Genomic DNA, 26,278 nt, shown 5'->3' with positions numbered 1-26,278 from the left:
TATGGGTCTTCAGTACCTTTCAACGTGCGAAGCCTGCAGGCCTCTAGTCTTGCAGTGGATGCGAAAATAAACGGACCCTCCCACTTGTTGTACATCTTTCCTTTTTGCTTAGCCTTCGGGATTCTCCGAAGCACCAAATCCCCCTTTTTTATTTCTCTGGGCTTTACCTTCTTGTTCTTCCACTTTCGCGTTTCATCTTGGTATTTGCCGAGGTTGATTGTGGCTTGCATTTTGCCTATTCCGATGGTGTCAATCGAAGGCTTTATGTCTTCTTCTATTTCATTTGCTCCTTCGGTTGTTCTCCATGACTTGAGTTTTATCTCCTCGGGGTCATGGCTTCTTCGCCGTATAGAAGCTTAAATGGGGAGAATTTTGTGGTTTTTGATTCTGTTGTGTTATGCGACCAGATGACTCTTGGCAGCTCGTCCACCCATTTGCCCTTCGGCAGTTCTGTGATGTTTTTCTTGATGCCTGCGAAGATGATACCGTTGGTCCTCTCCACCGCACCATTTGACTGCGGGTGATAGACTGCTGCAAAACACAAGTTTATCCCCAATTGTGCGCTGAAATTTATGAAGGTTGTGCAATCAAACTGCTTGCCGTTATCCACCATGATCTCCTTCGGGACGCCGAAGCGACAGACAATGTTTTGTCAAAAGAACTTCTGAAGAGCTCCGGCAGTGATATCCCTCAATGCTTTTGCTTCGATCCATTTAGAGAAATATTCTACTACAACTGCGGCGTATTTGTAGTTTTCGGGAGCTGTAGAGACTGGGCCAACAATATCGATGCCCCATCATGCGAGGGGCCATACCGGAGGCATTAATTGCACTTCGTCTGGCGGGAACTTGCTGTAGGGTGCATGCCTTTGGCAATTTGGGCATGTGCGCATCACATCGTGTGCGTCGGCCACAACCGAAGGCCAATAGAAACCTTCGCGAAATGCCTTGCCTACCAGGGCCTTTGTTCCAATATGCGAAGAGCACACCCCGGTGTGTATCTCCGTCAGCAATTGCTTGCCTTCATCTCGTACGGAGGGGCGCGCAGACCCCCCTGGTAGAGCTGTTCGTTGATGATCTTGTAACTTCGAGCGCGAAGTGCCATTTTCTTTTCTTCCTTCTTCGGGGGCGAAGTGTCCGCGAAGGTGAGCCATGATTTTTGCTCTCCCGTCTTCGCTTGTTATGGCATTGATGAATTTTGCAGGCTTTTCGGCATAATTTACAGAGCCCTGCTTCAGTGTTTCAAAAAAACACATCTGGTGGCAATGGGTCGTTTTGTGCTGCTGCCTTCGCCAATTGGCCAGCCTGCTTGTTCTGCGATCTGGGGGAACTGCGTATGCTGAAACCGAGGAAATACTTTTCCTTGCTTCGCACTGCTGCCAAGTATTTCGACAACTCTGGCTTTTACTGTTCCGATCCGCAAGTCCCAAACCCTAGTGTCCTCTGCGGCTTATGCTCCGGCCTCTGCCCCTAGAGGTTGTGGAGCACGGAGGGTCTTCCGACGGCACCCGTGGCCACGGCAGCACCCAACAGTCCACGGCAGCCGCAGCGGAGGCCTTCTCGGCGGAGCAGTGGCCAGGGCAGCGTCCGAGTCCATGGCCGCCGCGGCTTGCACGTCCCTCTCCTCTGCTATTTCCTCTACGCGAAGTAAACCGACAGCAGCTCCTCCTGGAGGCTTCTCCCCTCTATTCAATCTCATCGCAAGCAGCAGCTCCCACATTCTTTAATTTCCTTGCTCTGTCTTCTTCGTGAGGCAAGCAAGCAGCTCACACATCCTCTGCTCTTTCCACCGAACAAGCAAGCAACAGCCCACTGCCTCCCCGTTCCTGATGCAACTCAATCCATGATCAAGAAATCAGCTCTGCCAACGTCGTTGCCCAGATCGAGAACCTCGGCCTCCGCGGTCGTGGTCGTGGGGTGCGGGGGCACCGCCGCAGCGGCCGGGGAGCCCCGGCACCGCTGCTTGGAAGTCACCTGGACTGACTTCGAAGGGCGCAGGAGGGAGGAAGAGAGTAAGGAGTAAAAGTGGCCCTACGTATAGTATATTGGACGGTTTATTGGAGAAATGCTGCAACATCTCTCTCAATAATAAAAATTTTGATATTGGAATATCCCATTAATATTTTATTGGGAGAAAAATCATTGGGAGACTGCTGGAGACGCATCTAACCAGCTGTGAAGCAACGTGGTCACTAGTCTGCTTCATTTAATCTGCAACTATAGTACTATGTTCTTTCCTGCCTACTTACATTCGTATATGCCTTCAAGGTAGCTGAGGCATGCAAGAATTGAAAGAGAGGCCAGGGCAAACAAGATTTTAACCGCCGGGAAATGCAGCTTGGTAGTAACTCTCACTACTAGAAAACGGGCCAAAGATAAAGGCTGCTGTTGCAACCGGTACTAATGCCACACATCAATACCGGCTGCAAAAGCAGCTGGTATCTTTGGCCAGCGGCGATCAAAAGTAATGGGTTTGATACCACTAATGGCCACGTGCCTACCACAAAGGCACCGGTTGGTAACTTCAACTGGTGTCTTTGGCACCGGTTGTTGAGCACCAACCGTTACATTTGGCTCATGCCTATAAATACCCCAACCCCTCTCCCCTCCAATCTGCCGTGAACTCACTGTTCATGCTGCGCCAATTTGAGACCCGCAGCTCAGCTAGGCCTACCGCTGCTGCGCTGCAGCGTGCGCGTCTAAAAAAAACATTATCGTGCCACTGCCATTAATACAGCCAGAATTACCGTGCCAAAGAGAATCGTTGCACAGACGATGATCCCAAATCCTCAAGGCTCTAGGCAAACAAACCAAGATCCATATATAGAAATAAAGTTTTTTACACAGTCATGCAGCCAGAAGGCCAAATGCGTCATTTCTTGTACAAAAATATAAAGTTCCATATAGAGAAACAAAATTTTTATACAGTCATGCAGTCAGAAGGCCATATGCATCGTTATAATTTTGTAGTTAAGTTTTATTAATAGTGTATTCAATGTTAGTTATAAATTGATAGTATGAATGAACTATTTGTACACTACAATAATGTATATAAATATATTGTGGACCCAGATGAGTCGGCAATGGATGTACATGGCCGACCGGCGTTCAAAAGAGTTCATTGATGGCGTGCATGAATTCATAGAAGCGGCCGAGAAACACAAATATGGTGGTTTCGTTTGTTGTCCATGCAAATTCTGTAAGAATGGGAAGGATTACTCATCATCAAGAACCATCCACAGTCACTTGTTCAATAGTGGTTTCATACCGAACTACTATGTTTGGACCAAGCATGGAGAAAGAGGAATTATGCTGGATAATAATGTAGAAGAAGAGGACAGAATTCCTGACTTTACAGCCAATTATAATGCCTTTTTCAATGACCCTGCAATGGGTGAGCCTGAAGAAGATACTGAAGGATACGTTGTAGAAGATGATCTTGGTCAGATGCTGCGCGAAGCTGAGGAAGTTTGCCAAACAGAAAAGGAATCGAGAGATCTGAAGCATATGTTGGAGGACTACAGAACATTGTTGTATCCAGATTGCAAACAAGACCAAAAGAAATTGGGTACCACATTGGAATTGTTGCAATGGAAGGCATCAAATGGTTTGTCTGACAAGGGATTCGAGGATTTGCTGAAACTTATAAAAAACTTACTCCCTGAGGGTAACACCTTGCCGGAGACAACATACGAGGCAAAAAAAAGTTGTTTGTCCTTTAGGATTAGAGGCACAGAAGATACATGCTTGTCCTAATGACTATATCCTATATCGAGATGATCCAGGCGACGTTGAGGGGATGCGTGTCAAGAAGAGGGTGCCTGCCAAGGTGATGTGGTATTTCCCTCTAATACCATGTCTGAAACGTTTGTTCATGAATAAAACGAATGCTAAATTGATGCGATGGCACAAAGAAGAATGTAAGTAAGACAATATGTTGAGACACCCCGCTGATGGGTCGCAGTGGAGAAAAGTGGACAGAATATTCCCAACATTTGCAAATGATGCGAGGAATATAAGGTTTGGCTTAAGTACGAATGGTATGAATCCTTTCGGTGAGCAGAGTAGTGGCCATAGTACCTAGCCTGTGACACTCTGCATATACAACCTTCCTCCCTAGTTGTGTATGAAGCGAAAATTCATTATGATGCCGGTGCTTATCCCCGGCCCAAAGCAACCCGGTAACAATATAGATGTGTATCTAAAACCACTGATTGAGGATCTTCTATTGTTGTGGAAAGAGTAGAGTGTTCGTATGTGGGATGTGCACACAGAGGAACATTTTAATTTTTGTGCATTGCTTTTCGTAACCACCAACGATTGGCCAGCACTAAGCAACCTCTCCAGACATTCCAATAAGGGTTATAGGGCATGCACCCATTGTTTAGAAGAAACCGACAGCACGTACCTCAAGCACTGTAGAAAGATCGTGTATATAGGTCATCGTCGGTTTCTTCCGATCAAGCACCCATTAAGGAGGAGGCATGTTCACTACGATGGAAAGGCATATCATCGTACCAAGCCTAGGAACCGTTGTGGGAAAATGGTGTTTGAAATGGTCAAAGATATAAAAGTAGTATTCGGAAAAGGACCCGGCAGCAGATCAGTGCATAGTGATGACGAACGTGCACATATGTAGAAGAAGAAGAGTATTTTTTTAGAGTTACCTTATTGGAAAGTTTTAGATGTCCGCCACGCAATTGATGTGATACACCTAACAAAAAATCTTTGTGTGAACCTTCTAGGCTTTCTTGGTGTCTACGGTAAGCCAAAGGATACATTGGAAGCGCGGCAAGATCTTCAACGTATGAAACAACGGGCCGCCCTACATCCAGAAAAAGGGATAAAGGACATCATTACCTAGATCCTGCGTGCTACACTCTTAGTAAGGAAGAGAAGCAAAGTATATTCGACTATTTGAAAAGTATCAAGGTCCCATCAGGCTACTCTTCGAATATAAAGAGGCTACTGAACTTGAAAGAGAAGAAATTCGCACACGTTAAGTCCCATGACTGTCACGTGTTGATGATGCAATTGATTCCAGTTGCACTTAGAGGTATTCTACCAACTAATGTTCGAGCAACAATCATAAAACTATGCGCCTTTCTCAACACAATTTCTCAAAAGGCAATCGATCCATCGAGTTTAAGCAGGCTATAAGAGGATGTTGTCCATAATTTAGTCAGTCTTGAAATGATATTTCCTCCATCATTCTAGTTCACCTGGTCAAAGAGATTGGTATTCTCGGTCCTGTTTTCCTTCATAATATGTTCCATTTTGAACGATACTTTGCAGTCCTAAAGAAATACGTTCGTAATCGGGCTCGTCCAGAAGGAAGCATTGCGAAGGGTTACGTCACAGAGGAGGTCATTGAGTTTTGTGTTGACTATGTGGAAGAACTCTGTCCAATTGGGATTCCAGTATCACGTCATGAGGGGCGGCTGATTGGAAAGGGCACACTTGGAAGAAAATCAATAAATGCCACAGATCATACCACGTTGAGCAAAGCACATCTCACAGTTCTGCAACAATCAGCCTTGGTGGTTCCATACATGGAGGAGCACATGCAAATTATGCGAAGCATGTACCCTTTGAAGTCTGAGACATGGACTGCAAAACATCATAACGATACATTCGCCACCTGGTTGCAGAAGGAAGTCATGGCCAACGATCAAATTCATGAGCAGCTAGCTTGGCTGGCCAGGGGTCCGGCAAATTCAATTCTGATGTACCAAGGATATGAAATTAATGGTTATACATTTTATACAAGAGCCAAGATAACAAGAGCACCAATCAAAATAGTGGTGTCCGTATAAATGCCACTGACTCTAGTGGCCAAACGAACTCATATTTTGGTTACATTGAAGAGATCTGGGAACTCGACTATGGGTCGTTGAAGATCCCTCTATTTTCTTGCCAATGGGTTAAACTCATAGAAAAAGGTGTCAATATCGATGAGTACGGAATGACAACGGTAGACCTCAAAGAGCTTGGCTATCGAGACAAACCATTCGTCCTAGCTAACGATGTCACCCAAATTTTCTATGTGCAGGACATGTCTAGCAAACCGAAAAAGGATAAGTCTAGAAATAAATCAAGTTTTGTAGGTGCGGAAGATGAGCCAAAGCGCCACATAGTTCTGGCAGGCAAAAGAAAAATTATAGGAGTCGACGATGTCACAGATGAAGAAGAATACAACAAGGTCGAAGACATGACTCCGTTCGCAGTGGAAGCCTTAGACACCGGTTTTCGTTCCCCACCTGGTGCCAAAGGGGAATTTCAGTTCCCGCCCGTTGGGCACCTAAGGCACCGGGTGGGAGTTCACCCGGTACCTAAGGCATTCCTTAGGCACCGGTTGGATACCCAACCGGTCCCTAAGGTTGCCTTAGGTACCGGGTAACTTTATCACCCGGTGCCAAAGGCTTCCACCATATAAGCACCGGCCCTCTCCATCTTCCTCCACTCGCTGCCCCTGCTCGATCGATCGTCGCCGCCGCCTCGCCTGCTCGACCCCGTCGTCCCTGTGCTGCCCTCTGCTCCGGCCTTCTCCACCCCGCCGTCCCTGCGCCGCCCTCAGCTTCGGCTCGGCACCTCAACCTCCGCGCGCTGGCCGGTGCTCTGCCTCCCCCGCGGTAGCGCGGCCACCCGCCGGCAGCCTCGATGCCCTCCGCGCCGTGTCCTGACCTCCTCGACGCCCCGCGCCGCGTACCCGACATCGTCCATGCCCTACGCGCCGCGTCCCCGACCTCCTCGACGTACGCCGACGCCGACGCCACCCCGGCTCCTCCGCCCGCCGCGCCTTCACCGCCGGAGCCAAGTGCGCCGCCGCCCTACCACCTCGATCGACCTCCGCACACGCATCCCCTCCGACCCGCTCCCTCGATCTTCGCGGCCGCCATCAGCTCCGCCTCCCCCGCAGTGCGGCGCAGCCGGCCGGCGCCCCCTCCCCCGCCGGCCGACCCTTGTTTTTTTAATAGTTACATTAGAATTTTTTCCTTATATTTTAGATAAAACAATTACTGTCATTTTTAAGTTTTTTAGCTTATATATATATAATATAATATAGTTTTATTGTTAAGTAGATAGTTTAGTTTTATTTAGTTTAAAATTTATTTGTTTTAGTGATTACTAGATAGTTTAGTTTTATTTTGTTTAAAATTTAATTGTTTTAGTGATAACTAGATAGTATATAATTTATGTATATTAGTTTCATGTATAATTAGTATAATTAGTTTGTTATGTATATGTATATACTATATAATATATAATTAGATAGAATTTTAATAATTTTTGTATAATTAGTTTGTATTATATATGTATATATGTATATAGTATATAATTTTAGAAAATTTCATGTATAATTTTAGAGAATTTAGAGAATTTTCATGTATAATTTTTTTACAATGTATAATGTATAATGACGGATAGTAATGACGATGACGACGAGTAATGACGACGCATGTCAATTTTATTACTTTTTCTTTACATGTGTAATTTAGATGTACTTGTATTGCATGTGTAATTTAGATTGAGTTAAATTAATTCTTGAGTTCGAACCCGTTCGTATTCGCTCTCTAACTCACTAACACATTCGCCGTCCCTCGACCCTCGACCCTTGACCCCGTTCCTCGACCCCGTTCGTACCACAATTGTATAAACTATCGATCGTCGACACTCGACCCTCGAATACACACACACTCACACTAACACACACACGCACACACTCACACACTCACTAACGCATTCGCCATCCCTCGACCCCGTTCCTCGACCCCGTTCGTACCACAATAGTATAAACTATCGACTGTCGACCCTCGACCCTCGACCCTCGAATACACACATTCACACACACACAGACACAAACACACACACACACACACACATTCACTCACACACTCACTCACACACACTCACTAACGCATTCGCCGTCCCTCGACCCCCGACCCCGTTCCTCGACCTCGTTCGTACCACAATTGTATAAACTATCGACCGTCCCTCTAACTCTCTCTCTGTGGTCGTCGCTAACTCTCTCTCTCTCTCTCTCTTTCTCTGTCCCTCTAACATACACACACACACTCTCTCTCTCCCTCTAACATACACACACACACACACTCACTCACACTCATAAACACACACTCTCTCTCTCTCCCTCTAACATACACACACACACATTCTCTCTCTCTTTCAAACACGCATATTCGTTCAAAGAATTGAATCCTCCTGCTTCATTTAAGGATGGACACATACTCTAACATATTTTTACAGTTTCAGTTAAGGATGGACCCCTTCGGTGATGACGAGGCCACCAGGCAATACATGTTGGACGCAATAAACGAAGATACGAGGGCCAACACCACCCAGCCAATCGCTGAAGTAGATGCTCAGACAGCTGATTCGTTCCTGAATATGTCTGGAGATGCCGATGAAGAAGATGATGACTTTGCGCCGCCGCCCAATCAACAGCAGCATGTTCCAGTACGAATCTTAAAACTATATGCATGGTGACTTCGGTAGATTATTTTTGCAATTAACATATCTTTTCTGTAATTTAGTCGACCTCCGCATCGACTTTGTTGAGCCAGTCAAAAGGGAGATGCCAGCCAACCAAGAAAATGGAGGGAAGACAGGTCGTCACAGAAGTGGACGCAGAGGGCTGTCCAAGTGCTCTAGAGGCTGCTAGCACAAAATTTGTCAACCAATGTGGGATAATTATTCGGGCAAGAATTCCGATCACCACAAGACTATGGAAAACGAGCAAACCCGAAGAACAGCAACACGCCGTGCCTGCACATCAGAAGGAAATGCTATGGGCAGAACTCAAGGATATGTTCACTCTTCCTGAAGGAGTTGACCAAGAACTTGTGAAGAAATGTGCCTTAAAAAAGATGGCCCTTGCCTTTGCAACTTTCAAGAAGAAGTTGTATATCAATTACATCAAGAAGGATAAGGAGCCGATCTGGGACGATCTTCCTTAGGTTAAACCATACTGGGAGGAGTTCAAACAATACAAACTATCAGAGGAAGCCCAAGAAAAATCCGAACAGGCCAAGGTGAATGCAGCAAATAAGTAGTACAGCCACCACCTTGGGGCTGCCGGGTACAAGAAGTCAGTCAAAAAATGGCAGAAGATGGAGCAAGACCTTATGGATAGAGGCATCAGGCCGATGACTTGGGATTGGCCGGATAGATCCAAGTGGTGGTTATTTGCTAATGGTGTGACACTAAACCAGTTGGATGGAAGTTTGGTCGTGCCCGAGCATATGCAAGAAGTGTCCCGCGATCTAGTCGCTGCAATAGATGAGGCCCAACAAGGAACATTCCAGCCTCAAAGGGAGAATGATGAGCTGACAAGGGCATTAAAGAATCTGGAACATCCTGGACGAGCCCGCGGCATCGGCGTGGTCCCATGGAAAGTTGCTTGGGCCGGAGATTCCTCATACAAGACTCACCGAAAGAGCAAAGCCGAACAAGAAGAGAAACTCTGTGCCATACAAGAAGAGAAACTCTGTGCCAGATGTTGTGATAAGCCCGGCCTCTCAGTGATGCAGCAGCTGTGCATCCACGGCGGCGCCCGACGTACAAGCTGAACAGCAACCCCAGATTGAGCCAACGGTGGTAGATGATCAGAGGTATCCAGTGGATGATGTCACCATGCCGACACTGTGCGAGCTTCATGTGTGAGCAAGGAATATATCCATTCATGTCGCATACAGGTTAGCCCTGCCCCTGAATCCTTCTACTACAATTCATGGAAGGCCGATACCCCCTGGCTACACCTCCATCACAGTCGAGCAGATAGTTGGAAACAATGAGGATCTTGAGCTCAACTTCGTTGGAGGAGATGGAGAGAAGACATTGAGAGACGCACTGCACGGGGTCGTTCTATGGCACAAGGCTGACATCAAACTTACTGCAAGCACAATGGCTCCCGTACAGACTGATCGCCCGTCTCCGCGGCCTCCCTCACCGCCGTCCCCACAACCAGCTCCTTCACCACCGTCTCCGCCGGCGCAAAGGGCCACAAGTACTCCAACTCCTCCTGCACCAGAAAAAGGAAAGAAAAAGACAGCATCCATCCCAGCGACTGGACCCTCAAAGAAGAAGCAGAAAATGGTCGAAAGAAAATTGACCTACGAGAAGACCACTGAGGAGTTGGAAGAGGACACTGCTCGATATATAAAAGAACAGTTGAAGCCTAAAGTCCCCCCGTCGAGGGAAAATGTACCTCTAGAATTAGGGAAAAAACTTCTCGTGAGCCTAGACAACCCACCACAACCGAAAAGCTTACCCTCGGACTATGAACGTACTCTGATAAAGGCACACAAGATGAGAAATGTGAAGAAAAAATGTGGCACGACCATTCCTCAGCTTGGCACACAACAAAAAGAACTCGAGCCCCTCCGGGTGCTAGGGTTGCTACTCCTACACCCGACGGACGTACAACTCCAGGCGGACCTACAGGCCGCGATATTTCTTTCTGAAACTGGATTAATGCTAGAGGAGGCAATGGGGCAAGTGGAGGCGGAAATCCCTGTCGCTCCCGTTCTTATTCCATTCCAGCATGGAAAACCTTTTGTCACTGAGGAAGAAGAGAAAAGTCTAGGCACGCAGATGTTCAATTTGCATAGATGGTACCTGCGAATGTCGAATGACGAAGGGAAAATGTTTGGAGTCAAGTATCGTGACCATGATTTCTTCCGCGGGGAGGATGACTTCTGGGTGTACTTCGAAAATTTATATCACATTTACCATCGACAAGCCCTCGACGCCTCTATCATCACCATTTGGGTTTTGTAAGTATCACTTATCTCTACATTAATATTTTTTGTTAACAAGAACATAATTATATGTGTGCATTATAAAATTTCTATTGTATCATTTAGACAGGAGACCCAAAGAAGCAGAAAACATGAATGGCACCATCAGATCGGCTTCATGTCTCCTTTGCTAGTCAACCAGAAAGTGCTCAACAAAAATTACAAGGAAACGTGCCAAAATATGTACGATTCGTTGACTAGGTAAAATTACAAATCCTATATTTTCATACCATACAACTTTGGGTTAGTCTTGATCGACTCAATCCTCTGTTATATTACTAAATAAATACTAAGTCGTCTAAAATATGTATGTATATATCCTATCTATATCTGCAGTCATCATTGGATTTTACTAATACTTTTCGTAGAGACCGGCAATCTTATAGTCTTTGACTTAATGAGAAATCCAAAGTCTGCAATCCAACATATCATAGACCCCTTGAACAGGTAAGTTCAGTTTACACAATCAAATTATTTTTCTATTAATAACAATTCTTGAATATCAAACTTAACTTTGAGCGCATGGTTTGGAAAAAATTTGTGAAAAATAACAAAGGACGTGGTTAATGGAGGCCCGAACTGAATGTTAAAATGGATTATCTGGTATGTTGATTCATAAAGATTTGTCTAATTAAGTATATAATCCCAAATTGTTCTAAATTGAGTAATTTATTTGTTTATCCTTAAGTGTGCGAGACAACAACAAGGAACTGATTGGTGCGGGTACTACGTATGCGACTACTTGCACATCATGACTCCATGCGGGAAGACTACTGATGAGGACATGAGAGTACGTCCAAACCGTTCACTAGTACATTTTCATAATTGTACTAACGCACATGATGTTAATCATTTTTTCCCTAAATAATAGATGTCTCAAATGGGGGATGAATGTTACTCTACTGATCGGATCAACGCCGTGTGCGAGCAGCTCGCCGAATTCATTTTGAACGAGATCTTGGATCCTAAAGGCGAGTTCTACCACAACGGTCACATCCATAGAGGACTTCCATCAAGATCCTGAGGGGGCTAGTAGTTGGACTACAAACATGACTTGTACATTTGTAAATATTTCTAAACGTGATGCCTTGATGTTTGTATATTTGTAAATATATTAGTTCATCTAATTAACTTAATTATATGCTCACATTTCACTTTTAGTTAGTTTCAAATATTCTCTGAAAACGAACACGAACGACCAATGAACGTATAGTACTGTAGAGCTCGAGTGCGTTTAGTAATTATAAAAGAATAAATATTAATAAATATAACAAATAAAACTGAATTTGAGAAAAAAAGAAAAGGTCATTGGTACCAGCCCCTTTGATACTGGTTGGTCTTTCCAATCGGTACCAATGGAAGCCTAAGACACCGGTTGAAAAACCCGGTGTTTTAAGACGAGGTCATTGGTCTCGGTTTGCGGGAACCGGTTGGAAAACCGGTACCTAAGGCCTTTTCCAACCGGTTCCTATAGACTGTTTTCTAGTAGTGTATGGAGTAATCACGTCGCCGATGGGTACGGCACTCCTACCATTCGTTATAGCTAGGCGCCGGCCGCATGCATGTTTGTTGCATCTACCCGGCGCGGGCGTATGGCAGAGTACTCTTGTCGGAATCTCGGTGCAGACGAGGCTCGTGTCGGTACCTCCCCGAAATCAACGGCCAAACGTCAGGGTGTCGGATCGCGGACCTGCCCCCTGCTGCTTGCTAGCTGCATGCACGCATGGCGCCACGCCACCGGTGACCGGACTCGATCGTGCACGGCGGATCTCATCTCTCGACGCCGCACCACCAGCGCGCCCCATACCCAGCCGCAACGGGCGATCCACGGCGGACGCTGCGCGATCATCAATTTAAGTGGCCGCGCGCGCGGCGGCTGGGCTGGCCGGCCGGCGCCTTCAATTCACGCCCAGCCGCCGTACGCCCGCGCACGCACAGGCACAGCCGCCTGAGCCGCCGGGGCATCCACATCCGCTCTCATTTAATGCCTCGCCGGGCTTTCCGGTGGTGCGTACGCCCGGCTGGTTTGAGCGTGCAACTTGCGCGTACGGCGGCCGGCCGGCCGGCAAGATGGTGCCGAGTGCGACGACGCCGCCCCTGGCGTGCCATGCGCTCCAAGTAAGGTAATGTGCTACCGACAGGTATGATCCGTGACCAGACTATACGTCGCGACGGTGCATATAACCACGTACTACGTTGGACTATATATGAGCCAATAACGTAACCTTCCGTGTTGCCTCGGGAGCTCATGCATGGGTTAAGACGTTAAGTGGTCCGTGCATTTACGCCAAGCATAGAGTAGAGGGGTGGAGTTCGATCACTGTCCAGACTACAGAGCTTCATACTGCCGGATGTGCAGCCATTGTTAAATTTTCGTACGATCCGAGTACCACTCAGGATCAACCATTGCTAATCAGTACAGTATTACCAAGGAGTAGTGTGAGGGAGAGGTTGAGGTGATTTGGAGAGTTACTTTGAAGAGGCAGTCAGTTCATTCCCCCTGCCCTTTGAGAAGTTTTTATTTTTATTTTTTTACCTAATCTTTTACCTTAGGATTTTTACTATCCTCTTGAAGATGCTCCAAGAACTCAAAGTTAACTAATTTACTAGGTATGGCAGGCTAGCTCCTAGCTGACCGTTTACAAACTGACAGGTAAAAAAATAAAATAAATGTGACCTGTACTTTGTTGGTTCATCCACGCAGGCATTTTGGCTATCAATACCGGTGAATGTCTTGATGCCTTCACTCATGGTCAGTGTGTCGTCAGACCAGCAGTATCCCGCCAGTATATTCTGCGGCTGCCGCACAGGCACGGGTTCACCTTACCGTTTGCACGGTAGATTTTACCGTTTTTATTGTAGCGGTAACTATTTTTTTTTACTTTTGTATTTTTAAATTTTGAATCGGAAAACACTGGTTACCGCTACCGGTAAGTGTTGCCGGTTAGTAGCGGTATCGGTAATAAAATCTACAGTAGGCCGGTAAGGTGAACACTATCGTCAGGTCCAGCCAGGCACCGATCAGCTGCCTGGCCACCTCTACGCCTCGTAGGCCGTAGGGGGCCCGGTGGCCGCCGCTCGATGCAGGGCATGCAAGGACGGATCGGAGCGTGGACACGCACGCGCGCCGGCCGCTGCAGCACGTGCAGATGAGAACAAGCGCCGCGCGCTCGATCGGGCGCGGGATCGCCGGCCGTTTGCTCGGAGGGAGCAGCGGATCGCAGAGCGGCGACCGCGGCCCGCGGCCGGCGGCCGGCACGGCGCGGCGCGGCGGACACATCACACATGGGCACGCGATTGCAATTAGCAGCGGTCAGAGGGAGAGCATCAGCGACTCATCTCAGACTAATTAGTCAATCCGAGAGACGAGATACGGCAGGCATGTGGATGTGCATGCATGCTGTGTGCGTGGCTCGCCGGCCCAGTGTTGCAACACCTGTCCCTCGCATGCAAGACGTTGGCCAGAAATTTAAATGTGATCGGCTGAACGTTCAGTTTCCAGATTACAAGTCAATGACACACCACCCTTGCATGGTGACGTGGCCAAGTAGCTAGGTGTATTAAATGTGTTTCAGGAAAATTAGGAGGATACCTAGCTAGTGTGCCAATAACTGGCGTGCACGTGCTGCAGTGCGGCGGTGTATCGACAGACGGCGGTTGGGGCATGTGGCGTGGTACACTGGCGACGACACTGCCTGGCTGCATGCGGCAGTGGTGGTGGTGGTGGTGAGCGAGGAATCTCGTGGAGAGAGCAGTGCACTGCGATGATGATGAAGTTCCAGCCTTGTATCTGGATGGTCATCTGGAAGAGGCATAATTTTACCGACCGTTTTCAGATATTAACATGTAATTGTGCGGTCTGTGAAACGACCTACAGATGATTAATGGACTTAACACGTACTGTAATACGTACAATGCGTTGGCTTTTAGAGTCAGATCAATAATAAAGGTAAGTATTTGGCTATAAGTTATAAAAGCCAACCTATACAATGGTTAGTTTTTTATTTGTCTATTAAATTTCTTTATTATTATATATTTCTATTATCTTTTCTATTCCACCTCACATATCTTTATAGGAACTAACTACTGCTTATGTTTCCGTGCCCATCTTATTTAAGAGCCAAACTCTCTTCTCTCTCCTTCCTTCTTTGTCCCACATCAGCAAAAAAAAATTGATTAGCTTGGCTATAAGCCAATTATTGTACCAGCTCTTGCTAACTCTACTAGCAGGAGTATTTCTTAGTTTATTCATATAAAAGATATTATGAATTGCATGGTAGATGACAACCAGAATAATGGTGTAGTTTCATAGTTCTAAATTTAGATTACGAGATGATTATTTGGTGAAACATAATCTCACATTTCTTTATGAAAAATCCTATGTTGTAGTACATGCATGTCTCGTACTATAGGACTATAGCACAACTAGAAAAAAGCCGACTACTACCCAATCATAAGGCCTGTTTAGTATTAGTTTTACAATCGGTACTAAGCAACTGAAAAATTAAGGGTCTGTTTGGTTAGACTATGGCTGGGAAGAAAAGCTGCTCACCCGAAAGATCTCGCGCAATGGCGGCAAAGCTCGCCCAGGGGGGCGGAGCCCACGCCACTGGAGGCTCGATCGCATGCAGCGAAGAGAATCAGAGAGAGGAGAGATGACGGGAAAGAAAAATAGATCGAAAAGGTACGCCTGCTCTTCATAACTAGTGGCAAGGGGTAATTTTGAGCAAGAGTTGGAAGCCATAGCCGATAGAAGCATGGTCTCAAGTGCTGTGAAAAATATACTACGTGAAAGCCTGTACTTTTGTGAAAGTAGGTTGTGCTTGCGGGTCGTTTGGTTGGCGTTTATTTGACTTTTTTCACAGCAAAAGCAGATAGCAAAAAGTAGAGCCAAACGGACCCTAAAAGTCTCGATCATCAAGTACCTGTTGTATGGTCCGTTCTAAAAGTACCTTTAAGGCCTGTTGTTTGAGCTTTCTGACTTCTTGTTAGCATGAAAAGCCAGAAGCCCAAACAAATGATGAACTTTTCATGCAGCTTCTGGAAAGCTGGAAGCAAAAAAAAAACTGAGTTTATATGGAAACCTGGAAAATTAAGTTTTTTGAGCTTTTAGTAGCTTTTGAGCTTAGGAAGGTAAACACATCTTCTAAAAGTTAGTGTTGGATTTTTAGAAAAAAAAAAGCTAGTAGCAGCTTTTCAGAAAAGCTCAAAAGCCGCAGCTCAAACAAACAGGCCCTTAGTATGATTGGTAACACCAACAGGTACTAAAAGGTAGATATCAAAAAAATTAAAAAGTTATTTTCAAATCAGGTATAAAGACCGCACACATTACATGTAGCTAGGATTCAAACTCTAGTCCTCTTACCTGGCACATACTGGGCTTACCATGTCACCTACACAGCAGATCTAATTGGAAGAGATATGTTTTCTTTTCAAAGTAACTCGTATAACCCTTTAGTACCGCGTGGTAACACCAACCAGTAGTGAAGTCTATATTTATACTAGTACTGATTGGTGTTACCACCTTGTAATATCTCTCGAGCCTTCCACCCACCACAAAAATATCGGATTGAGTTGGACCTAGTTCCGGATCCAGCTCAATCCGCTAATTCTTAAGTAGATCATAGACCGTTTCTCTAGTAGCATAGGACTATAGTAACGTTAACATTGTTCTACCCACCGTCCTTGAAAATTGTGACGTGTCAAAAATTGTGAGTATGCCAAATCTTTTTACCAAAAGTAGGGCAAATTTAGAATATCACTTGGTTGGGCTGTTTCTTTAGCCTTCAACCAAACAAGTACCAAAATTTATAGGCTTTGTCCATATTTTGACATGCCAACATTTTGGAAGCGAACCAACCAGACCCATAGTACATATGTTTTGGGTGACCAAAATGTAACCATTGTAAACGCAGCAGCCACGCACATTGAGAGGGAAAGTATAAGGAAAGCAACAGGGTCTACATGACACGAGAATTTCGCATGCAGGCATGTACACACGGACGCAGACGAGACGACAGCGCTTCTTCTGTAGCTATACGGAGCCGAGAACGTGGATCCGATTGAATGCATCAGGCGGCAGCAGGTATAACAGTGGCCTGCGCCTACTATGCCTACCTACTAGGCGGTTATCCGATCAGTACTATAGCTCAACTGTTGAACGAACGTGCACACGGAGGGGGCGTATGTGTGTATGTGCGTATTCTTCTGCATCTTAATTATAATGCCGCCGATCATATAGTCCAAGCAAACGGCGCGCGGCTGCAACTACGAATCATTCAAAACGTTGCAGGCCGGTACATGACAGAATGAGGATAGAACAAGGGCGTTTTTACTTAATTTCGTTGGATGTGAACTTGCATTCATAGCTGCCTCGTCCATACTCTCTCTATATATTCTTTTATTTGTACAAACGAACGTCGTTCATATATAATATGTATTCTACTATATACATATATATGCGCCTGACATGCATGTTGCCATACTATCCGCAGGACATGGGCGCTTGGACCATACATGTATGCAGTGGAAATACATATTGTTGGTGGGCCTAAAACTAACACTGCAAAGTCAAACTACTTTAGTTTGCAAAAATTCCCAGATTTTCTGAAATTTGTTACGAATTACACTGTCGCAATATAGGGGTTTTTTCTAAACACAAAAGCTCCGCCCGCCCCCTCTCTATTTATTAAGAGATGGAAGGGCAGAGTCCTTTGGTGTCCCTTCCATTTAAGAATTTGAGTTTCACAATTACTAGCCTATTTCTCTCATGCCTTTTCTCCTTCATGGTTCGATCTAGTATCCTAGACGTAGAGGATCAATAATGTAATGCAACGCGACGAAACTGATGCATGTCAGGTCAATGTGCGTAACAGATGCATTCGTTAAGGGACCATGGCGTGGGCGTCCAATGTGCCATGTCGGGTCAGGCAGAGATCGAGAGAGAAGCGATAGGAGGATCGGACACGCCGCCGCCGCCGCTATCGCGGCACGGCCACCAGCTCGGCGGCGGCGGATTATATTGCACCAAACGAACGTGTGTGACCAAGAACGAAGCAGTCGTCCACGTTTAGTCGTCGCTCTCGCTATGAATCCCCGGTCGCGCGCATCGGATTCGCTCGACAGAGGAACATGCAAGGCACGCAGAGGGGTCAATGTTTTCTAGCGGCCGGAAGCGGGTGGAGTAAGCTAGCTAGCTAGCTAGTCGTGTCGCGTCCACCACACCGTAGCCGCGACCCGACGGCCGGCGGCGGAGGATCGGAGGAGATCGCCAGCGAATCGAGTCCGCCCCATGCCGCGGGCAACGACGTTGCCGTTGCGGTTGCGATTGGTCACCTGCAGCTGCCTGCCGGGGATCCCGTCGCGGCGGGAGATCCGTCCCGTCCCGTCCCCACCCCCGCGCGCGGCGCCCGTCGGCCGGATGCGCACGTGAGGGCGGCATCGACGCGAGATGTGACCGGATCGGCTCACTGTTCGCACGGCGCGAGATGCGCGGCGCCCGAGCAAGCTGTCCGGATCGTATGGTGAGCGTGCACTGCACACTGCAGCGAAGGCTCTCTGTACACAAGAACAACCTTCTACTGGAACTGCAGCAGACACGAGTATAAACGGGGCAGGTAACTCTGGGCAAGCGTACAGGAAATATACGGTTACTAAGGGTGAATCGCAGCAGGCTCACGGTAACATGACGTGCAGGGAGGGCCTCTGCTCCGCAACATGATCGACACTGATCGATAGCGAGGAGGCCGTCGTTGTCGCAGAACGCAGTCGGATCTTCGTGTTCGATCCGACGACTTGACTCGCAGCGATCCTGACCACCTGATTGGGGCTGGCTGGCTGGGGGCGCCAGCCTCAGCAGTCAGCATATCCTCGACTGGCCGGATCTCCCCCAGAGATTTGGTCGGCTTCCGACGGGACGCTGGTCCCGTTTTGCCGAGCGTTTATTACAAATCAACAAACTGCAATGATGGCGCTGAGATGAAAAATCCAGCCATGTTGTATTCGTAGACCGTATTAACCTCGTAAAGTTCCTGAACGTAGACGGATTGCTGTACCCTGTGCCTGCACAAACTTGAAACCGAATCGGTCAGTTTCCAGGTCAGCGTCCAGTCCTTGCCACCACACACGCCCGGGATGAACAGACTCGCTACAGAATCAGCTGCTAGTACATACAGCACTCGAGGACCCCAAGCAATACAATCGCCCGAGCTATGCGGTTAGATTATTATTACTACTAAGTATGTGTCCAGAAAATACAATGTGGCGATATATATACATTTCCTGTTACACCTATGACGCCCTTCCGACAGCCTGTAGAAAAAGCCGCGTCGGGCTTGTCTGCGTGCAGCGGGGGCATTTGGCCGACTTGGCCTTGCTGGCACCGTACCTCCCAACAGGATCATGTTTCTTGGACTTTGGGTTCGGTGCATTGCATGAGCTGCAACTACAATCTGAGTAGGCCCCGAACACGCAGTCTTGATCTTGATCGGGTAGTGTAGTACGGCTACGGCCTGTGGGCGAGAACAACCAACTTAGCACACACAGCCCAAATGCACTGCTTCTAAGAACCATACAATGTATACTCTGATATCGCATCAATGCCAGCCTCAGTCGACAGCATTAGCAAAGCAGGAACTGATGAAGCATTCCTGACGCAGGCGCCTAGGTTAGTTCAATGTAAACAAGATCATATCATTGATTCTCCATAGATTGCTCCAGACATGTTGCAAGTGCGATGCAATTGGTTTGTCCCAAATGTATTCGTCAAGTAATAAATAAACCCAAAGGTTTGAAAGTCTGTAACTGTCAATTGAGCCAGTGATTTTGAAATCTACATACTACATACCTTCATAAGAAGAATTCTGAACTTCAACGGATGTATTGATTTAAAGGGATCTAAGCCAATCAGCAATAGTTCTTGAGAGAACCCTTGTTTCATTCAGAGCCAATGATTTCAAACCCTGGGCAACAGCATCTGCTGGAGTGTATTCTGAACCAACTTGCCATTTCACATCCTGTTAAGCAGCAAAAGTGAGTGTTTGACATGCCTGGAGCATATCAATAGAACCAAACAGACCCTAATAGTTTTCTGAAATGGCAGACAAGATAAGAGCAGATAAACTCTCTTTACTATGAAGCAATGACTGCATGAATGCTAAATGGTGGTGAATGATCCCTAACTAAACATCAGCTTTCTTGCTTCCACTCTAATGCTGTCAACAAGTAGAGACTATAATTGGGGGGTGAATGAAGAACAGGGTCATACCCTTGCACATATGTAGCAGGGTTCCTTGTAATACCATTTGAATCCGTGGACGAAAAGTATGGTATATATATTACCTGTATACATGGAGTTAGATGTGTTCCTGACAGTATAACTTTCTTTATTTGTCCACCAATTGAGTCTACTCGGGGTCTCAGAACATCTTCAACTATGTCTGTATCATCAATAGCATCAACACTGAATTTGACCTAGGAGACATACATAAAAATTTTAAACACTAAACCATAACATATATAGGTTGAATTCAGTAGATGCAAGTTTGCCAGTACCAATAATGTATTGGGTACGCTGTAGGAATTCTTGCAGAATTCACGGTTTTCAGGTGGTGTTGGTTTGAATTCAGAAACACCTTCTCTAACCTGTAAATAATATGGGGAAAACTATCATCATAACAGTCTCTGAAGATCACTAGAAGTCTAGCACAGGACTTGGAAGCACCAAAGCACAATATTTTTTTTAAAAAAAAGACGAATCACTCTCAAGAAAATAATAGATGAAGATTCATACAGTACCTGATTCATGACTGATGGTAACTGATCAACAAATTTGCTCAGAGAAACCATAGCTTCTTGATCATACTCACGTATAAAACCTCCAGCTAAATCAAAAAGAGCCTTCCATGCATCTCCTAAAGTCATGACATCACATCTTACTAAAAACGTTCATGAAACATATCAAGCAAAAGTTCATGTCCTTGTTTCACTCTTTTCTAACAAATTTTAGCAGACAACAATGTACACTTCTACTATGTCAGAAAACTATGTCATTATGTGAGGCAGATGCAGCATGATATCATGAAGCACTCCAGAAACTACAAACTAAGTAAGAGCAAGCCATCAACCCAGATGGGGTTATCAGGTTGTTTGATTGTTGCATCCATATGGAAGCATAAGTTATTTGGGAACATATCAGGTGCAAACCAACCTCTCCGTGCAAACTATGAAAACTTCAATCTGGGCCATCAGATCAACATCCAAGGGGAGGGGCGCAGAGAGGTGGGAGGGGGGATTTGCAAAAGTGTGATTACTCAATCCAAGGGTGGGTCCAGAATGTAAAACTACCCAATCCCCCATACCCCTTGGATGTTGATCCAATGACTCAGATTGAAGTTTTCATAGTTTGCACAGAGAGGTTGGTTTGCACCTGATACGTTCCCAAGTTATTTATAGTCTTTTGAGCCAAAAAAATTTCAGTAATTGATAAATGAAAGATAGCACGAGAAGGTAAATTGTAACCTAACAATCACCTGATGCATATCTGGCCAGAGAATAAACAGGTGATGCCTCCATCATAGGCATCAGTTGACTAAAGAGTGGGCCTATCTGCATAAAACAAATATACTATTAACAGAGAGTAACTTCAAAAGATCAGTAGGAAAGAGAACAGGATAACATATAACATTTTAGACTGAAATCAGCTCTAGGCACAAATTGTATTTTGCAACATGAAATTGGAGAATTGACTAGCATTGCATACACAATGCTAATACTTTGTCATCGCCAAAATATGTTATACAGCCACATGATGCGTTTTCTATGCTCATTTAGGAACCAAAATAACTGACCCTGAACTTTTCCCCATTGATGTCACAATGGACTCGCTGACTGTGAAGTGTGAACACAATACATATTGCCAACCGCAATGGAAGTACCTTATACCTATTTTTGGCTGAAAGTGACAATGCCCTCCACACAAAACATCGAACAAACAAAACATATGACAGTAATGGTTGGGGATGCACTTTCAGAAAACAGCTACATGTTGGGGGGTTATGATGGGGTGGGCAGGTGTGTTCTACATATTCACAGTTTGAACTTTGAAGCAAGGTCAGACACTCAGACACAGGAGCATAGGTTGGCTTGGTCAGTCCAGAAATTATTGACATTCTACGATGTTAAGCCAAACTGCAAGGCTCTGATCTGAAACAGAAGAATTAGAATCAATCACTCAGTGATATTGGATGTCACAATCTTAAGTAGCTCAATTATCTTCTTCTATTAATACAATGATACGCAGCTCTCCTGCGTGTTCGAGAAAAAAAAAATAAGTACCTCAATTATGCAACCAATGTAAGACATCCTCTTGGCTGTGTCCAGTATCTGGGCTTTTATATCCTTGAAGGTACATTTTAATATCGAGACAAAAAATACTTTTTTTTCGACAAAAGGGGTGCCACTTCAAATGGTTCTGCAGTGAAACTGTTTTGCTGACTGCTGACTACCACCCAACATCCAATGTGCCTCGAATAGTTCAATGCAACAACTCAAATTTAGATGTCAACATGTCAAGGCCCTCTTCTCAATTTGGTGGTGACCTCAGTGGCCAATGGTGCCAACACTTTATTCTGGAGTGATACATGGCTGCAAGGAAAGGCTATTGCAGATCTAGCCCCTAACCTCATTGCTTGCATCTCAAAACAAATTACCAATAAGCGACAGTGCAGCAGGAGTTTATGCTTCACAACAAATAGATTCAGGATATTAGAGTTTCTTCATGTGCTAATGCCCGGACAGAGTACCTGGATCTATGGGGCTTGATTCCAGGTTCATCTTACAGCCTGACCTACAGGACGAGCTTGCTGGAGGCTTTCAGCTTCTGGACAATACATGGAGAAAGCAGCGTAACATGAGTTCTTCCTGGACACTATATGCTTTGCACCATGGAAGCTTATCTGGAAAACTTGGGCACCAATAAGACACTGCTGGTTCTTCATATGGCTCGCGGTACATAAATGCTGCAGGACAGCAGACAGATTGGCCTGTAGGGCACTGCCACCTCTATACACCTGTCTACTTTGTTGCCACGAGAATGAAGCGATAAACCCCACCTTAGCCTCTTGTGTATTTACGTGCCAGGTATGGTTCTTGCCTTCTTGGAGGGTTGGTTTACCAGACATCTCACCTCGGAGTTATGATGCAACTTTAAGTGATCGGTGGTTTTAAAGGACATGCAAGAAATTAGACAAAGAGGCGAAGGCTTTAATTAATTAGTGATTCTAGGTGCATGGCTGTTATGGAAACACTCGAACGATTGTGTATTCAATAAATGTACTCCAGATTTGCAAATAAAATGTCTAAAAACAAAACATACATGAACAGAAGAAGAGAGGAACCAAAAGCTAACAACAGAACACTAATTAAAGAGATGGAGAGGAAAAAGAGGAGAGGCAAACATAATGCTACAGACTCGCCACTGACTCAGCAAACTGTTTCCAGGTCAACTACAATGTTACTGTGGCACGTCTGAAAACTTGAACCTAGTGTTGCCTACATATGTTCTTGTGTTGTGGGTTTCTTGTGAGATGGTGTGAGTGTTACCATGTGTTTCTATGCTTTTTTTTTTGTTTGTACCTTTTTTTCTTTTTAATGCAATGATGCTGAGCTCTCATGTGCGTTCTAGAGCAAAACTCAAATTAGATACTTAACTACAAACTACTCAGTTAGACAAACGAATTATACAGTTAGCATACAGTCAGTTTGCATCATATTATTGAGTACCATGCACTGACACTCAGCCTACAGTCAAAACTCAAAACACTCTTTCCTTATTTTTCAGGTACAACTAACTAGAAAGAAGAGTTCAACCAGGAACTTGCATCACAATTCACAACTAATTTTAGGTCCAGATTTTCTCCTAGTCACAGTTAATTAGAAAGTTCAGCTACAATTCCTCTACTGGTCTGTACAGATAATTTCATAAGTTTACACTCCGGTTTCTATGGTTGCTAGTCAGCATCAGTAACTTGGCAGCCAAAGCCTTACGAAGGGAAAACAGTAAGGCATCAAACAGAAAAGGCACACCAATTAACAATAAGGTAAGAAAACCCAGACTAAATACCTGTTCAAAGTAAGGAACAGCCTCTGAAGCCGGCCTATTGTTGAATGAGACAATGGCGTTAGCCTAAAATGAGCAGAACCCAATGGATAAATAAGATCAAAGCCACTCAGGTGCCAGCATATATGCAATTTTATGGAACTCAAGCCTGACTAATCACTATACCAAATTATTCAAGAAAACAGAAACATATGCGGACACTTTATCCACCCAACATCAGCGACGGTGGCGGATAATTTCGTTTACCTTTTCGTTTTTTTTTATCCACCCAACACATTCGGCGAAATTTCGGCCGAAATTTCGTTTACCTTTTCGTTTTTTTTCCGAATCCCGCCATTTGCCGGAAACGAAATTTCGGCCGAAATTTCGCCGAATTTCGCTAATTCCGAACGGAAAGAGAATTCAAATTCAAAAAACGAAATTTCGGTGAATTCCGACCGAAATTTCGGTCGGATTTCGACCGGAAAATGATGTCCGTTGTGATTTTCGTACTGTTCCCGAGGTCAAATGAAAAACTTTTGAATACCAACTTTGTTCAGTTTTTCGAGATCTACAACTTTTGTTTCAGGAACTTTTTCATTTGAGCAATGGTTTGAAAGTTATTTAATTATTTCAAAAACTACCAATTAAAAGTCTTGTCATTTCATGTGACAACTTTCATTTTCTCTCTTAGGCCTCAACTGGACTTTTATTATTCTTGTTATGGCGGATATTCCTATAAATTTTTAGGGACATTAGTTGATCCAATTGAAAGTTGTTTTAAATCCAGGACAAACATGATTTGAATTGGTTATCAATTCATGTGACAGTGTTTGAATTTTTTGTTTGATTCAATTTGTATAGAGAATTGTTAAAGCATTCTGAAAGGTGTGTTTTCCGGCAGTTTTCCAACGGAAAGTTTTTCCCTGCTCTATAGATGGTGACAATTCTCTTGTGGCCTAAGATTTTGGTCACATGCATGCTGTGGATGCAAGAATTTGACCTTCTCTTCTTATTCTCGGGACTGGAATGACGTCGGAGGAAATTCACTGGAATAAGGTTACATTCACCGACCTACTATTGCAATGCAAAGCTTTCTTCCACGAAGTGGGGGCAGATCAAAGGCCACAACTGACTTAATCTGCAGTTGCCAATGGAATTTAACACGTATCAGCAATGGCCACAACTTCAAAAAAAAACTCCCAAGTCTCCACAGTTACCGGCTACAAAGCTAGAAGAAGAGCCAGATCGAGGGCCTGGTTAAGAATAATAGACTACAGCAGACAGAGGGCTTTAGCTGCCATCTCATTCGATCTCACCGCTACATACAAAAGAAAAGAGCTGCTAGATGATAATATAAAAGCAGATGCAAAAGGCAAAAGCGAAGCAAGATTGACGACGAGCCTAATTGGACAGCACGAGGAAACCAGATCTACTAGTCTACTGATGAGAGTATAGTCCACCCGGGCCGGCGATGGATCATCATCCTAGTTGCAGGTATGCATATGAAATTGAATAGGTACCTCACCAATATCATGATAAACCAAAGTCTAGTTGAAGTCGAGGGGGGAAAACAAATTTTTGCACATGAAATGACGAGTCATTCAAATTACGATTTCAAATGTTAATTTTAGCCTAGCAAATGATCTTAGATTTGAGTGTGTTCTAGTCCTATTTGCTTAGAAAAACACCTAGTTTTTTATCATATTTTTTACATATTTTTTTACAAATTTTTTTGAATTTTTGAATTTTGAAACGAAATTTACCGAAATTTCACTTCCCGGTAACTACCGAAAACGAAAAAAATACCGAAATTTCGCCGAAATTTCACCGAAATTTTGAACCCTGTTCCGCCACGAGGCCCGCGGCGCGGCCGCGCCTTTCTGCCCTGCACCAGGGGTGCCACTTGTCCTCGCGGCGATCCTCCGATCACGCCGGACGCTGTCAGCCAGGGACTTCGGCCCGTCGAATTCGTCCGCTGCGTTGCTGCTGCTTCCTCTCCGCGGCTCCTCTGCGGCTCTGCCGGTGCCGGCTAGCTGATAAACCCATGCCATATTACTCAAGCCAACGGAGAAGATTTCTCGAACGCCGCAGAAGTGAACCCGAGCCATTACTTTATATAATTCCTGCAAAACTTTTAAGTGATTAAAACTGTTATAGTTCAGGTAAAATTTGAAGTCAAGTTCCCATGTTAACTGATGCGAAATCTCAACGTCCAGATTTCCTGGCAGTATTGCAGAATTTACAGCTGCCCAGCAGAATCAGGACTCAGATGCACATTGCAAGCACAGGTTATAGTTTCACACAAGATTACGCCCAACTGCCAAAGCGAAAGACATGACTCTCAGGATGAGAACTTGGTCAAA

At 45.1% G+C, this 26,278-nt stretch overlaps 1 protein-coding gene across 1 annotated transcript; it reads right to left on the bottom strand.

Moving 5' to 3' along the window:
* Positions 1-19,008: 19,008 nt before the first annotated feature.
* On the bottom strand, positions 19,009-25,966 carry LOC120695366. Its single transcript, XM_039978637.1, has 8 exons — positions 25,757-25,966; positions 23,937-23,999; positions 21,346-21,421; positions 20,612-20,727; positions 20,369-20,458; positions 20,156-20,287; positions 19,662-19,830; positions 19,009-19,477 (listed from the first exon to the last, which is right to left on the bottom strand). Exons 1-7 carry the CDS (start codon positions 25,964-25,966, stop codon positions 19,702-19,704), a joined length of 816 nt encoding a protein of 271 aa, XP_039834571.1. The 3' UTR covers positions 19,009-19,477; positions 19,662-19,701.
* Positions 25,967-26,278: the final 312 nt, after the last annotated feature.

This window comes from Panicum virgatum, chromosome 2K (genome assembly GCF_016808335.1).
Source record: "Panicum virgatum strain AP13 chromosome 2K, P.virgatum_v5, whole genome shotgun sequence".
NCBI lineage: Eukaryota > Viridiplantae > Streptophyta > Magnoliopsida > Poales > Poaceae > Panicum > Panicum virgatum.
The sequence above is the reverse complement of the archived record's forward strand: the minus strand, read 5'-3'. Positions and strand labels throughout refer to the sequence as shown.